Source organism: Pseudorca crassidens, chromosome 10 (genome assembly GCF_039906515.1).
Source record: "Pseudorca crassidens isolate mPseCra1 chromosome 10, mPseCra1.hap1, whole genome shotgun sequence".
NCBI classification, from domain to species: Eukaryota; Metazoa; Chordata; class Mammalia; order Artiodactyla; family Delphinidae; genus Pseudorca; species Pseudorca crassidens.
In genome coordinates, this window is record NC_090305.1 from 37,347,185 (window position 1) to 37,361,768 (window position 14,584).

At 51.6% G+C, this 14,584-nt stretch overlaps 1 protein-coding gene across 3 annotated transcripts in view; it reads left to right on the forward strand.

Annotated features, from left to right (window-relative positions):
• Positions 1-14,584, forward strand: part of MDGA1 (MAM domain containing glycosylphosphatidylinositol anchor 1) — a 57,889-nt gene that overhangs the window by 30,767 nt on the left and 12,538 nt on the right. For all 3 annotated transcript variants that reach the window (XR_010946852.1, XM_067753111.1, XM_067753112.1), the window contains exons 3-11: positions 2,209-2,383; positions 3,484-3,680; positions 4,446-4,578; positions 4,820-5,089; positions 6,986-7,315; positions 10,199-10,492; positions 11,319-11,603; positions 13,234-13,385; positions 14,222-14,399. Coding sequence is in view for 2 of the 3 variants with exons in the window: in XM_067753111.1 (XP_067609212.1) it covers positions 2,209-2,383; positions 3,484-3,680; positions 4,446-4,578; positions 4,820-5,089; positions 6,986-7,315; positions 10,199-10,492; positions 11,319-11,603; positions 13,234-13,385; positions 14,222-14,399 (2,014 nt within the window). In the remaining variant the exon portion in view is untranslated. The remainder of the gene's footprint in view (positions 1-2,208; positions 2,384-3,483; positions 3,681-4,445; positions 4,579-4,819; positions 5,090-6,985; positions 7,316-10,198; positions 10,493-11,318; positions 11,604-13,233; positions 13,386-14,221; positions 14,400-14,584) is intronic.

The following is a 14,584-nucleotide window of genomic DNA, read 5'->3' on the forward strand; positions in this document are numbered from 1 at the left end:
TTGAGCACCTGCTATGTGCCAAGTACTGTGATGGGTCCTGAGGATACAGCTGCAGTTCCTGTTGTCATGGAGCATCCAGTCTAGGGGTGGAGCAAGTATCATCTCATAGCCCAGTTTGTTGTCAGATGGAAGAATGAGTGGGCATGGAATTCCCTACTCCAAACTAATAGCAAGAGAGAGGGGCTCTCTATGGTTAAAATGAAGAAGAAATCTATAGCGATGGTAGTGAGCAAAAGCTGAAGAAACTGGTACTTTGAGGGACTTAACTGCGTACTCACCTCAGGGGTAGTAGTATTAATACACACATGGCGGGTAAGCGCTGAGGCCACAGGCCCATCTATGACTGGAGCTAGAACTGGACTTCTTACCTAAAGCTGGAAGGTTGATAAGAGTGATACCACCTATGAATGGGGACCAGAAGATCTCTGCCCCATAGCCCAGAGTCACAGCAGGGAGCAGACTTTCTGCTTCAGGGTGTGGGTGCAAACAGAGTCACCTATGAGGGAATAACCCTAATCCGGTCTGTGTCTTGCACTATCCAAGTGGTGAGGATACCTTAAGCTGAGAAACTAATAAAAAAACTGGGACTTCCCTGACAGTCCAGTGGTTAAGACTCTGTGCTTCCAATGCAGCGGGTATGGGTTCGATCCCTGGTCAGGGAACTAAGATCCCACATGCCGCGGGGCATGGCCGAAAAATACCCAAATTGGTTGAAACCTGTGAATGCATATATCTTGGGCATAGGCAACCATAAAGCTACACCACAGACAGGCCTGTCAGTGCCCAAGTGGGAGTTCTGAGGAAGATAATTCCTACTGAATACAAGCCCATGGGGTGAAATTTTAAAGCATATCTAAAAATACAGTGCTAGGAGGGCCAGTCCATAGACCCAAATAATTGAACAATTCACATCTGAGAAAACAGAGATGATAGAGCAATATGAAAGGATCTTTAAAATAAATGTGCTTAAAATGTTTAAAGAGATAATGGAAGGAATAGAATCTATAAGATGGGAGATTATAAAACCTGATCAGTTAAGATATGGGAAAAAGCAAATAGAAATCCTAGAAATAAAAAATAATAGTCTTTAGAAAAATTTGGCCTCAATACCATAGAAGTAGCTAAAGAAGAAACTGGTGAATTGGATAATAGATGCAAGGAAATCAGCTACAATGCAGTCTGGAGAGGACAAAGGGATGGAAAATGTGAAAAGGAAGTTGGGAGACATGGAGGATAGAATGAGAAGCTGTAACAAATTTAGGCATTCTACAAGGACTAGAGAAAACTTAGAAGAGGCAACATTTAAAGAGATAAAGCCTGAGAATTTTGTAGAATTGAAGAATGGTATGAACTCTCAGATGGATAAACCAAGTCCTAAGCATTTGTAAACAAACCCCATCTAGATAAATCATGGTAAAACTGCAAAATGTCAAGTACAAAAAGCAAAAACATTTTCATGGTCTTGTTCTTTTTCCAAAGCACCCTCTGATCTACGTCTGAATGTCCTGAAACTGCATGTAGCCTTCCCCAAGTTTTGTAACCCCTGGGTCCATGAGGGTAGAGTTGAGGGTGGTGAGGAGATGAGAACAGCAGTGACACACCGTCACTCCTGCCAAATTCTATTGGTCACACAGACCAGCCCTGGTACAAAATGGGAGGAAAGTACAGAAAGGTGTGAATACCAGGAGGTGGGGACCACGGGGGGCCATGGTGGAGGCTGGCTATCACATAGACCTCTTTCACAGATGAGAAATCTGAAGCTAGGAGATGAGTAACCTACCCAAGGCCACTAAGCTAATAAGTGGAATAACAAAAATTTAATCAAATTCTTACTTTTCCAGGAATGAATTATATACTCATTTAGTCTTCTCAGTAAGCCTAGGAAGGGAGTAATATTTCCATTTTACACATGCGGAAAGGAAGGCAGGAGAGGTCGGGTAACTTGCCCGCAAATCCATGATGCTAACAACTGCACACACTGCCTTTTTAAAAGCCTCTTCCACCTGATCCCAGATTCCCCAGGCTCTTCACTGAGAGGTCCTACCTCCAGCGTGCATTCCCACGAGGCTGTTTGGGTTAGTTTTGCAGGCCTGTGTATGCCTTATGTGCACTCGTGGAAAAGTATGGGGGTGGGCGGGGACCCCCCTCCCCTTCCCCCTCCCCCTCCCCCTCTGTGCGGTCTGACTCTGCCCTGCCTGGCTGGCCCAGGTGCGTTGGACCAAGACCGCGGGCAGCGCGTCGGACAAGTTCCAGGAAACATCGGTGTTCAATGAGACACTGCGCATCGAGCGCATCGCGCGCACGCAGGGCGGCCGCTACTACTGCAAGGCTGAGAACGGCGTGGGCGTGCCTGCCATCAAGTCCATCCGGGTGGATGTGCAGTGTGAGTCGGGTCTGCCTCTGAGTACCCGGGCCAGGGGCCTGCTTCTGGGGGCTCAGGCTGGGAAGGAGGAGTGGGGAGAAGGGTAGAGAAGTGGCACCTCCGTGGAGAACAACGGTAGAGACTTTCTCTTTTCCGGGATAGAGAAGGGCATCCCTGATGTTCCTTTGATGTGCACTACCTTATACCATTCACCCATCTCTATCTTTAATCCCATATGAACCTTGCAGCATCCCTGCAAAGTGGTCAGGGAGGGCAGGACAGGTTGGATTATACCCATTCTACAGATGAAGAAGCTGAGACCAAAGGCTTGTGACTTGCTCACTGCATAGGTCTCTTCTCATTATGGTCCAGTGTCCTTCCCACAGTACCTCATGTCTCTGCTTTTGTCCCAGGGAAGCTCTGAAACTTCCCTATCCCAACACCTGCAGGACCAGGCACCCCTCAGTCCTTGCTACAGGTTGAATGGGAAGCCCTCAGTCCCTGCCTGCCATCCACGGATATTCCCTTGACCACTCAGAGGCTATCTTCCTTCTTGCCATCCGCCTCTGTGCCATCCAGGCTGACCTAGGTACCAGAAGCTGTGGGGCCAGGCCCAAAGGTCTGTCTGCCACCATCTTAATATCTACAATGAACCTATCCATTAAATACACCCCCCTGCCCCAAGTGGGACCTGATAGAGTGGTGGAACCCCAGGCCCTCTCTTCTGTCCCCCTTCAGCCACCCAGGGGCCTGACAAACCCTGGGGCTGAGGGTCGTTTCTCAAGTTATTGCAGCTGGAAGGGTCTGGCAGGCATGGCCTGATTTCCAGTGTGCAGCTGCTTCCTCCATCCCATGATAGGAGGGTGAAGATAGACACACACATACCCCCGCCCTCCCCACCCCCCAGCCAATGCAGATCCCTGGGGAGGGACTGCTGAGAAGCCAACACATCCAGTCCCCTGCCTCTGACAGGTTGCTCAAGCTTGCAGGGCTGGGAGAGCATCTTGCTCTCTGGAAGCATCCCATGAGGGTAGCTTAATTTTCCCTGAGAGCTGCCAGGGGCCCAAGCCCTCCACCTAGGGGGTCACGCATCTGACTCCACTGGGGCTGTGCCCTTGCAGACCTGGACGAGCCAGTGCTGACAGTACACCAGACAGTGAGCGATGTTCGAGGCAACTTCTACCAGGAGAAGACGGTGTTCCTGCGCTGTACGGTCAACTCCAACCCACCTGCCCGCTTCATCTGGAAGCGGGGCTTGGACACCTTGTCTCACAGCCAGGACAATGGGGTCGACATCTATGAGCCCCTCTACACCCAGGTCAGGATGGGCGGCAGCTGGCTTGGTCTCCTCATGGCTCACCCCACATTCTTCCTTCTGCACCCCACAAGGGAGGGGGCCAGGGGGGCTGAAGCCTCACCATCTGGAGTTCCAGGGACTGCCCTGACTCCAACAAGTTTCTTCTGACATCAGAAGCAAGCATTCTGATTGGGCTTCAGACCACCTGGGGCAGACAGAATTGAGACAGAAAGCTCAGGAAGCAGTGGTGAGGACAGGAGAGTCCTCAAGGCAACATGTCTTCTAAGAACTTTGCCAGTTAGGAGAGGCACCTCCTGGGGCAGACAAGTCATCCCTGCCTGTTGCTGGCTGTCAGGGTCTTTGGAACGACGAGCAGGAACAGCAGGAGTTGGGGTAGAAAGATGAGTCACTTCCCATGGCTCTCCTGCAGTCCTAGGAGATGGTGATGAAGCCATCCTGCAAGAGAGTGTTCAGAGGCAGCTTTCCTAGGTGGCTGTCAGAACTCCACATGTAGCCATGGCCTGTAGGGCCAGCCCTATATTTGTATGGGTTGTAAGACAGAGCAGGATTCCCTCGTTACCCTTCCATTTCCTAGAATGGGGAAACTGAGGCCTGGTCCTGACCAGTGTGTACCAGGACACCCTCAGACCCATGGAAGCCCAGGGTATGGGGAGTGTGCCATCCACCCCAGGCTCAGTCCTGAATAGGAATTTGCTTTAGCCTCTGGTGCTTGGTGAATGTGTGTGAGACCCAAGCAGGCCCCTCACCCCAGTGGTCACTGCCCAGGGGGAGACCAAGGTCCTGAAGCTGAAGAACCTGCGGCCCCAGGACTATGCCAGCTACACCTGCCAGGTGTCTGTACGCAACGTGTGTGGCATCCCGGACAAGGCCGTCACCTTCTGGCTCACCAACACCACGGGTACAGGCACTTCCCCACCCATCCCCTTTCCCACCTGGGCTGAGTCCTCAACCAGGAGGTGGTGCCCATCTCATGCTAGACTCCAAGCACATCACCACGAGTGTTTCCCCTCCTCCTTCCTGCCTGCTCCTTCCCTTCTCCCCCTGCAGACCTTCCCCGGCCCCCATTCGCTCCCTGATTCTCCTCCCCCACATCTGGCCCTGCCTCCTGGTCCCCTAAGACCCCATTCTTGTCCTCCTAGCACCACCAGCCCTGAAGCTGTCTGTGAACGAAACTCTGGTGGTGAACCCTGGGGAGAATGTGACGGTACAGTGTCTGCTGACAGGCGGTGATCCTCTGCCCCAGCTGCAGTGGTCCCATGGACCAGGTCCACTGCCCCTGGGTGCCCTGGCCCAGGGTGGCACCCTCAGCATCCCTTCAGTGCAGGCCCAAGACTCTGGCTACTACAACTGCACAGCCACCAACAATGTGGGCAACCCTGCCAAGAAGACTGTCAACCTCCTGGTGCGATGTACGTGGCTCCGGAGGGGTGGAAGGAAACTTGGGAAGCAGACAGGGTCCCTGTACCTTGGGAACTGAAATGGGAAAGGGGCCTGTCTGCTTCTCCTTGGTAGGGGAGGTAGGCTGAGAAGGCAGGTTCCAGGCACTTTGATTTCCCTGCAATTCAGGTGTCTGCCAGCAGATGGCAGGACTAAAATTTGCATAAAGTTTTATTTACAGTTTACAATCAATACATTTTCAAATATAACCTCAACAACCCAAGAAGTAGGAAGGGCTGGTGTTGATTACCTAGATTTTTTTTAGACTGGGAAACTGAGGCTGCAAAAAGCTAAATGTGGACATTCCAGACTCTAAGAGAAAGTTCCTGACTTTCTCCCTGTACAATGGTTTCTACATGATTAATAGAATTAAAGTGAAAATAACACACATTTCCACATACCTCATATGTAAATCTTTATTAGCAAAGCATTTCAGTGAGTATAAAGATAATTACTAAATGTAAAAATGATTAAAACTTGGAGCACAATATAAAGAAGTACAAATACTTTCCTAACTAAATTTCAGCCTCAGTAATTATCATTAGCTGCTCGATAAGATCTTGATTTTACTACTCTGCTTTAAGGAGGAAACTTTAAATTCTTCTGCTTGTGCAGCTTTAGGTGGTTGTTTTAAAATTTATTAAAAAAAATTTTTTTTAAAGATCCAGGCTTGTTTCCAGCTCTTTAGCACTTGAAAGTAAAGTACAGCTTCTGTCAAATTCAATTGAGCATCTTCTGATGAACACTCTTCTTTGTTCATCTGTCACTGACCAGTCTCTCCCTGACTCTCCTCACCAAGAGAAGCTAGCTCTCTATGACTTTTTACTTAATTATGATTAAGTAGTGAGAAAGATAATAGTCAAACTGTGGTTATCTAATGACTACTGTTTCCTTTGATGGTAATTTTCCCATCAGAAGATTGTTCTTCTCCACCTGATCCATATGCCCTTTAAAACCTGGGTTGATAAGATTGCCATTTTCATCAAATACTTGTGGTCACCTCTCGGGGTGACATACAGCCTGCTTCACTCAGCCCAGTCCTGATTTATGGCTGTTGTAGCAGAGTCCTTTCCAATGAGCACCTAATATTAAGAATTCTGTCTAACTCTTGGCATACATAAAACAATTTTTAGATTTTTAAAGGAGGCCAGACCATTTTCTTTCTAAACTCTGTATTTTTATGTAATTGCATGTAAAATGATTGTATTGGTCTTTTTTTTTTTATGACACAAACTTGTTGCAAAGAGCTAAACAGCACAAAAGGGCAAATTAAAAAGTTCCCCTCAATTTCCCTCAGTCCCTTTCTCTAGATAGAACCAGTGTTACATTCTGGTGCCTCTTTCCAAAATTTGTATTTTGTATATTCTGGGTTTAAAACAACAATAAAAATAAAGCAGCGTAGTAGTTAAGAGCACAGGCTCTGAGTGTGAATTCAAGATTGGCTATTTACCAATACTTCTTTGAGCAAGTGAATTAAACTGTCTGAGCCTCATTTCCCTCCTTTGTAAAATAGGGAAAATAAAATGCCTCCCTCAAAGATTGTGGGATGGGCTAAACGAGGAAACCCACATACAGTGCTTAGAACAGGGCCTCTCATAGCGTATGTTTGGTCAACAGTGGCTGTATTGATTACTAAACCCACTTTTCTACAGCGAGCTTTTTTTTTTAACTTTTGGAAACACATCTGAGAGAGGAGAACAATTTCCAAGCAGAAAAAGTGATGGTTTCTCCTGGGAGTGGGATCGTAGCCCCCAAACTCCAGGAAGGCCAGTTGGAGGGTAGAAGCTGCATCTGGATGGGGGTGGTGAGACAGGGAACCCTGGCTTTAGGCCAGCTCCAGCCACCTTTCCCTCCCCATCCACCCATAGCCATGAAGAATGCCACATTCCAGATCACCCCAGATGTGATCAAAGAGAGCGAGAACATACAGCTGGGCCAGGACCTGAAGCTGTCATGCCATGTGGATGCAGTGCCCCAGGAGAAGGTGACCTACCAGTGGTTCAAGAATGGCAAGCCAGCACGCATGTCCAAGAGGCTGCTGGTGACTCGCAATGACCCTGAGTTGCCTGCTGTCACCAGCAGCCTAGAGCTCATTGACCTACACTTCAGCGACTACGGCACCTATCTGTGTGTGGCTTCCTTCCCGGGAGCACCTGTGCCCGACCTGAGCGTCGAGGTCAACATCTCCTCTGAGACAGGTGGGCAGCTGGAGGGGGGCAACAGGGAGGTATGAGGGGGCTGGAGAGACCCACAGAGGGGAGGTGGGGGCAGCAGCTTGGGAAAGGGAGGCCACAGTGAGGAGGATATCATTTGTTCATGCCATATGCATTTATTAAACACCTGTTATATGCCAGGCATTATGCTAGGCACTGGAGTAAAGTGGTGGGCAAAACAGGCCACATTGAACTTAGTAGCAAATGTTTTTCAGATCATCCCACAAATAAATGTATCACTGCAAACTGTGATGCATGAGAGTCAGGAAAGAGTTTCCTAAGATAGCAGATTTGATCTGAGATCTGAGGGAGGGGCAGGATTTTAGTAGGCAAAGGAGAGCAAAGGGAGGGTGGAAGAGAAAAGCAGGCCAAGGAATCAGCATATGCAAAGGCACCGAGGCAGGAAAGTACATGGAGTGTTTGGTGCACTGAAAGAAGGAGAGTGTGGCTGGGAGAATAGAGTGAGATGAGAGTGGAGAGGTTGGCAGGGGCCAGATTTTGCAGAGGATTTGGGTCTTTATTCCAATAATAATAAATAACGATAATGAAATAATGGCCAACATTTACTGAGTGTTTACTATGTGTTCTGATGATTTTATATTTATCTCATTCACCTTCATGATTTACTTTATGGGGTAGATGGTTCATCTTCAGTTTTTAGAGGTGAGGAAACTTAGGCTAAGAGAGTTTAAGAATCTTACCTAAGGTTACACATCAATAAGTGGTGGAGCTGGGATTCAAACCCAGGCAACCAGACTTCAGAACCTGCTCTCAGCCACCCCTGAAGGGTTTACACTTTGAAAATTATAAGAGTTTGGAGGGAGTGACTTTGGAGAAGGTCTCTGGAATCTCATCTCCAGCCCCCAGTACCTTGCACTGAGTTGCTGGCTGACTTTGGCTAAGCCTCTTCAACTCTCTGGGCCTCAGTCTCTCCTCTATGAGACATTGAACCAGATGGCCTTGGAAGCTCTTCCCATCCTGACATCTGAACAGGGAGAGGCCAGGTGTAGCTGGAGGTGTCAGGAAAGGCTTCCAGAAGGAGACAGACCTGAGCTGGGCTTTGGGAGTGGACTAGGCCTCCACAGATTCCACAAATCCATTTTGCAAATCACAGAGCCATGTCTGGGGTGAGGAGCTGGGGACTCAGACACGAATGCCACAGCCCCATCATCAGAGCTCACTGCCTAGACAGAGAGATAGACCTGTTGCAGAAGGGTCAGGCAAGGTGGAGGAAAAGGAAGGACAAACCTTAGATAAGACTCAGGAGCTAAAGGTGGGGTCTGCAGAGCATCTGGGGGCACAAGAGGAGTACCAGGCTGCCCGGGGTCATCAGGGAAGGCTTCTTAGAGGAGCCATTTTCCATGTGAGCATTTGCCCGTGCTCAAGCCCATGAGAGGAGGGACAGGGAGCCCCCAAGGTGTATGAGACTTGCTGGGTTCAGGAAGTATGTTCCTTACAAGTGGATCCCACAGCTGGAGCACAGGATGGGAAAGGAAGATGAGGCTGGGGGTTGACAGAGGCCAGAGCACAAGGGCCTTGTTAGAAGAGCCAAGGAGGTTGAGCTTTAGCCTGAGGGCAGTATGGCCTCAAAATGGGACAGCCCTTTATCTTGTGGGGGCAAAGAAGGGTTGGGAGCTGGGGTGTTTTAGAAACAGGGAAATCAATGGGGTACAGGGCCATTTCCTTCATTTCATTCATCAGCTTGATGCCTAGGACATAGAAGCTTTTTAAGGACCTGTGGAGACGGTTTAGAATTGGAAAAATAAATTAAAATTAACTGGCTCCAAAATACAAAGGGAAAACTGCAGAATTAAAGCCAATAAATGTATAAATGTTTACAGAGTATAAATTATGCTAACTAGATAACTGGACTTCAGCTTGCCTTGTAGAGTTATTTACGATTTATATTTAATGTAGACATTTAATTTGTTTGATGTGATATGGGATGGGACCCATGGAAGTCTTTAAAAGACCCTTAATTTGGGCAATGTGTTGGGTTGGATTAGGTTTGGCTGTGAATAACAGAAAAAAACCTAAATAATGGTGCCTTTAAATGAGCTAGATGTGTATTTCTTCTTTATGTAAGAGTGAGAAGTCCAGGCTGGAATAGTGGCTCTGCTCCACCAAATCCTCAGAGCCCCAGGCTCCATCTTGTCTTGCTTTTCTGTTATCTTTAGCATGTGCCCCCTCGTCCACGATGGCAGTGCCAGCTGCAGCCATCAGTCTGCATTCCAGCCTGCAGGGAGGAAGAGAGGCACTGCCTCTCCATTTAAAGACTCACACCATCTTGGCCAGGATTTAGTCACGTGACCAGAGCTAGCCATAAGGCAGGCTGGGAAATACAGTTTTTATTCTGGCTGTGTGTCCTGCTAAAGCCCAGATATTCTTTCACTTTTGAAGAAAGGGTAAGGATGTTGGGGGACAGACTACCAACCTGTGATAACACTCCAGAAAGAGAAGATGGAGGCTTTCACTAGAGCAGGGCCAGTAGGCAGGAAGGAAGGGATTGAGGGAGAAGATATTTAGCAGAACTATTTAAAAAGTGGAACCCCCCCAAATAAATAAATAAAAGGTGGAATCCCCCAAACTTAGTAATGTTGGGGATAAGGGGATAGAAAGAATTGGCCTGGACGACTTCAACACTCTTTCTGAGTTGGGAGACCTTGAGGTAGAGACCCAGGAGGTGGAGAGGATTTGGGGAGGGGAGTTCTGCTTTGAAGATACTGCAGGATCTGTGGAACATCAGGGATGGGAAAGGAGGCTCGCACTTAGTGGGAGGGAAGCAGGAGCCCCAGAGCAGAGGCCGGGGGATGGGGGGGGGGTGAGGGGAAGCTCTAACCCCGCTCCTACCTCTTCCCTGCCCCGCAGTGCCTCCCACAATCAGCGTGCCCAAGGGCAAGGCCGTGGTGACCGTGCGCGAGGGCTCGCCCGCCGAGCTGCAGTGCGAGGTGCGGGGCAAGCCGCGGCCGCCTGTGCTTTGGTCCCGTGTGGACAAGGACGCTGCGTTGCTGCCCTCGGGGCTGCCCCTCGAGACCTCGGACGGGAAGCTGCGGCTGGAGCGTGTGAGCCGCGACATGAGTGGGACCTACCGCTGCCAGACGGCTCGCTATAATGGCTTCAACGTGCGCCCCCGCGAGGCCCAGGTGCAGCTGAACGTGCAGTGTGAGTCCCACTGCCCCACCCAGACTACCGTCCAGAGCTGTCCCTCCCGGTTTACAGTCAGGCCTGCCCCCTCTTCACCCCTTCACCCACCCTAGTCCAACCAAACCCCTCTGCTGATACCCCTAAACCCTCCTTGACCCCCGTGCTCTAAGACATGGAGGTCCATGACTCTTGCCGCACTTCTACTCCATCTTCATTCCCAGGGACCCAGTGAGCAAAGAAATAACTGATTTTGCCAAGTGAAACTGGGAGTTTGAAGGAGGAAGGAACCTTCAAGGGAACACACTGCTTCTGATAGTATAATGACGAGAGTTAACTTACCACGTGCCAAGCACTGAGTGTTTTAATGCCCTAACTCATCTAGCCCTCCACAGTCCTTATGTATAGATTCTGTTATTCACCCATTTTTACAAATAGGGAAACCGAGTCACACAGATGTTAAGTAACTTGCCTAAGATCTCACAGCTAGTTAGAGGCAGAGCTGGGGTTTGAACCTAAGCTATCTAGCTCCGGAGATCATGCTGTAAATCCCGACGTTATGCTGCTTTTCATTACACGGAGGGTGAGGGGACCACTTGAGGCATGAATAGAGGCCCAGTCTGGGAAGCTCGGCTGGGAAGGAGTAGGTATCTGCAGGTCGGGGAGGTATGAGTGTGTCTATTTTGTATGTTGTAAGTATGTATCCACCCTGAGACCCTTCCAGGATGCTGGGGGGTGGGGGGAGGGGTGGCGGGAGTAGGGGCGAGTACATCGCCTCCCCATGGGGCCGCTCCTCAGACCCCACTCGGTGGAGAGAGGCCCCGCTGACCGCCGCCCCCGCCCCCAGTCCCGCCGGAGGTGGAGCCCAGCTCCCAGGACGTGCGCCAGGCACTGGGCCGGCCAGTGCTGCTGCGCTGCTCGCTGCTTCGAGGCAGCCCCCAGCGCATCTCCTCGGCTGTGTGGCGCTTCAAAGGGCAACTGCTGACTCTGCCGCCTGCCGTCCCCGTCGCCGCCGAGGCCCCCGACCACTCTGAGCTGCGCCTCGACGCCGTCACCCGCGACAGCAGCGGCAGCTACGAGTGCAGCATCTCCAACGACGTGGGCTCCGCTGCCTGCCTCTTCCAGGTCTCGGGTGAGTGTCCCGACTGCCCCGCCCCAGCCAACCCCGCCCACCTGGCGCCAGGCTCCGCCCCAACCCCAGCCCTGCCCAGGCTCCGCCTGGGGCCCCGCCCTTTCCGGCCTCACTGCGCCTGTTTTAGGGCCCTGCCTTTCCAGGACCCGCCCATGCCAGGTACAGATCCCGCGCAGGCCTCCCGGAAATAACCGGGACGTTCTCTCGCTGCCCTGAACCCTCCACTTGCCCACTCTAGGTCTAGGCCTTCCCCTTTCGAGGCCCGCCTCGACTTGGCCTAAGCCTCGCCTGTTTTAGCTTTGCCCGGCTCCTGGCATCTAACAGGCCCGCTCCCTTCACCAGGCCTAGACTTCGCCCCTCTAGCCCCAGGAGCACCCGGTATGGGCCCTTGCCTTTAAAGGCCCATTCACACCTGGCTTACGCCCTGCCTACGTGAGGCATAGGCTCCACCCCTTCCAGCTCTCTGCTTCCACCTGTTTGAGTAGCAGGCATCGCTTTCCCTCCAGCCCTGTCCACGTCAGGTTTAGACCGACCCGCTCAAGCCGTGGGCACCGCCGCATCTCAGCCGTCACTTCTCAAGCCCCTCCTCCTTCGTCCTTGGCCCTAGAGGCTGCAGATAGGAAATCTCTTCCTGACTAAGGGCCCCATGTGAGGGGCCTGAGCTGTAGCTTAGAGGAGGGAAGAAGCGCCTCAACAGCTTCTCTGGAACGTCGTGGGTGGCGCTGGGCCAGCCAGCACACATTTCCTGAGCTGTCACTCTAGAGGTTCAGGCCCCTCGGTGCCCAGAAATCCCTTTCAGCCCCATCTCTTCACGTCATTCAGGTGGGCATTTTGGGGCTGCAGATGGGCGTGGGTGAGTCAGAAAGGGGGGAAGGTCGTGGTGAGAGTGGAGGGGAAAGGCCGGACCCACTCCCTTCTCTTCCTCCCTTGGAGAGAGCCGGTACCCTGTCAGAAGCAGCACCCCAGAGGAGAGCCCCAGGTGTGCCTGTCCCCCATTTTACTGTGCCCCCGCTCTCCCAACAGCCTCTGACTGACTGGGTGCCCCTTAGCTCTTGTTTGGATCTCCTCACTCACAGTGGGGGGCTAGGGCCACAGGTCACTGGCCACCTACCCAGCCCCTCCCCACCCCACCCAGCCCTGCCAGCCAGAGGCCCCTGTGACATTTCCCACCTCCTTCCCCCTCCCCTGTCCTCCCACACTTTCCCTGTCTTCCCCACCTTTTGGCCGCTATCTCTCTTCCCTTCCTTCTACCTCAAAATCCATGACCCTTCTTGGTGTCTTCTATCCAATTCTCTTCCCCTGTGTCTTCTCTAATATCCCTTCTCTGTGTCTTAACCACATTTTTCTTTTCCGTCCTTTCCTTGGCCTTTCCACTCCCTTCTCACCAACACCACCTCTTGGATTCCCAATCTCCCTTTCCTCCATCTCCCACCTCCCCGCCTACCCCTCGTTCTCCCCAATCTCCTCTTCTCCCACCATCTCCTCTCCTCACAATATTCCTTCTTTTTGTCTCCCCCGCCCCCCCGTACCACGCATCCTCTTCTGTCGCCCTCTCCCACACCTCCTCTCTCTGTGTCTCTCCTCATCCCCTGCCCCTCACGGCCCCGTGCCCCCCTCCCGGCCCTCTCAGCCAAAGCCTACAGCCCGGAGTTTTACTTCGACACCCCCAACCCCACCCGCAGCCACAAGCTGTCCAAGAATTACTCCTACGTGCTGCAGTGGACCCAGAGGGAGCCTGACGCTGTCGACCCTTTGCTCAACTACAGACTCAGTGTCCGCCAGGTGGGCCAAGGGGGACAGGGGCTCAGGTGCAGGCTGGCCCTGGGAATACTCATCAAGCCAGGGGGAAGGGGTTGGAGACACATTGACCCTCTTAGAGATAACTCTTCAGAGCCAGGGAAAAAGTGTTCTGGACACAGGAGCTGGGACGCTCTAGGGACCTGTCCCCTTTGAACCCATGCTCTGGGCACAGCCCTGAGAATTAGGCAGGGGTCTGCTGGGTTCATGTCGGGGAAGGCGGGTAAAGCCAGTCCTGCTCACAAAACAGAGAATCTACTCTTATATCAGAAGCTTAAAGCATGAGCTTAAGTCTCATCTACAGGGTCTCTAGGACACAAGGCCAGAGCCACTATACGAGTCTCGAGTCCAGTCTAATTGCATGTGGTTCTGCCCAGACTAAGGGGTAGTTGGGTGGGGGGTAAGAGTGTGACTCTGAGGCAGACTGCCTAAGCTAAAATTCAGTTCTGTATTAACTTGGGCAAGCTACATCTGTTTGGTTTCAGTTTCTTCATCTGTAAAATGGGGGTAATTATACTATTCCAACTGATAGGATCATTATTTTGAGGATTAAATGAGTTAATAATTGCAAAGCATTTAGAACAGTGCCTAGCACACATTAATTTTTCAATACGTGTTACTATCACTTATTATTAAGACAGCCCTGGGAGGTGGGCATGGAAGGGGTGATTGCTCTATCTTACAGATGAGGAGACTGAGGGCCTGGCTTCCTAGTCCTTTGCTCTTTCTGCTCCCCTGCACTGCCCCCGAAAGTCACACCAGGGCCTGGGCTGGTGTTAGGTGGAGGGTGTCGGGCATCTGGGAACTCCCTGTATCTACAGTTGAATCAGCAAAATGCCATGGTGAAGGCCATCCCGGTGCGGCGTGTGGAGAAGGGGCAGCTGCTGGAGTACATCCTGACCGACCTTCGAGTGCCCCACAGCTACGAGGTCCGCCTCACGCCCTACACCACTTTCGGGGCTGGAGATACGGCCTCCCGCATCATCCACTACACAGAGCGTAGGTGGTGGTGGCTGTGGTGGTGGAATAGGTGGGCCCATCTCATGCCCAGGGGACCCCTCCATATTCCCCACGTGGTTCCTGAGCTTGGGGTTCTCCAATGTGCAGTGTCCTACCCTGTCACTGCAGGCCAGGAGCCTCTGGCCCCCAGGCCTACTCTGGGGACCCTGTTCCTAAGCCCACGC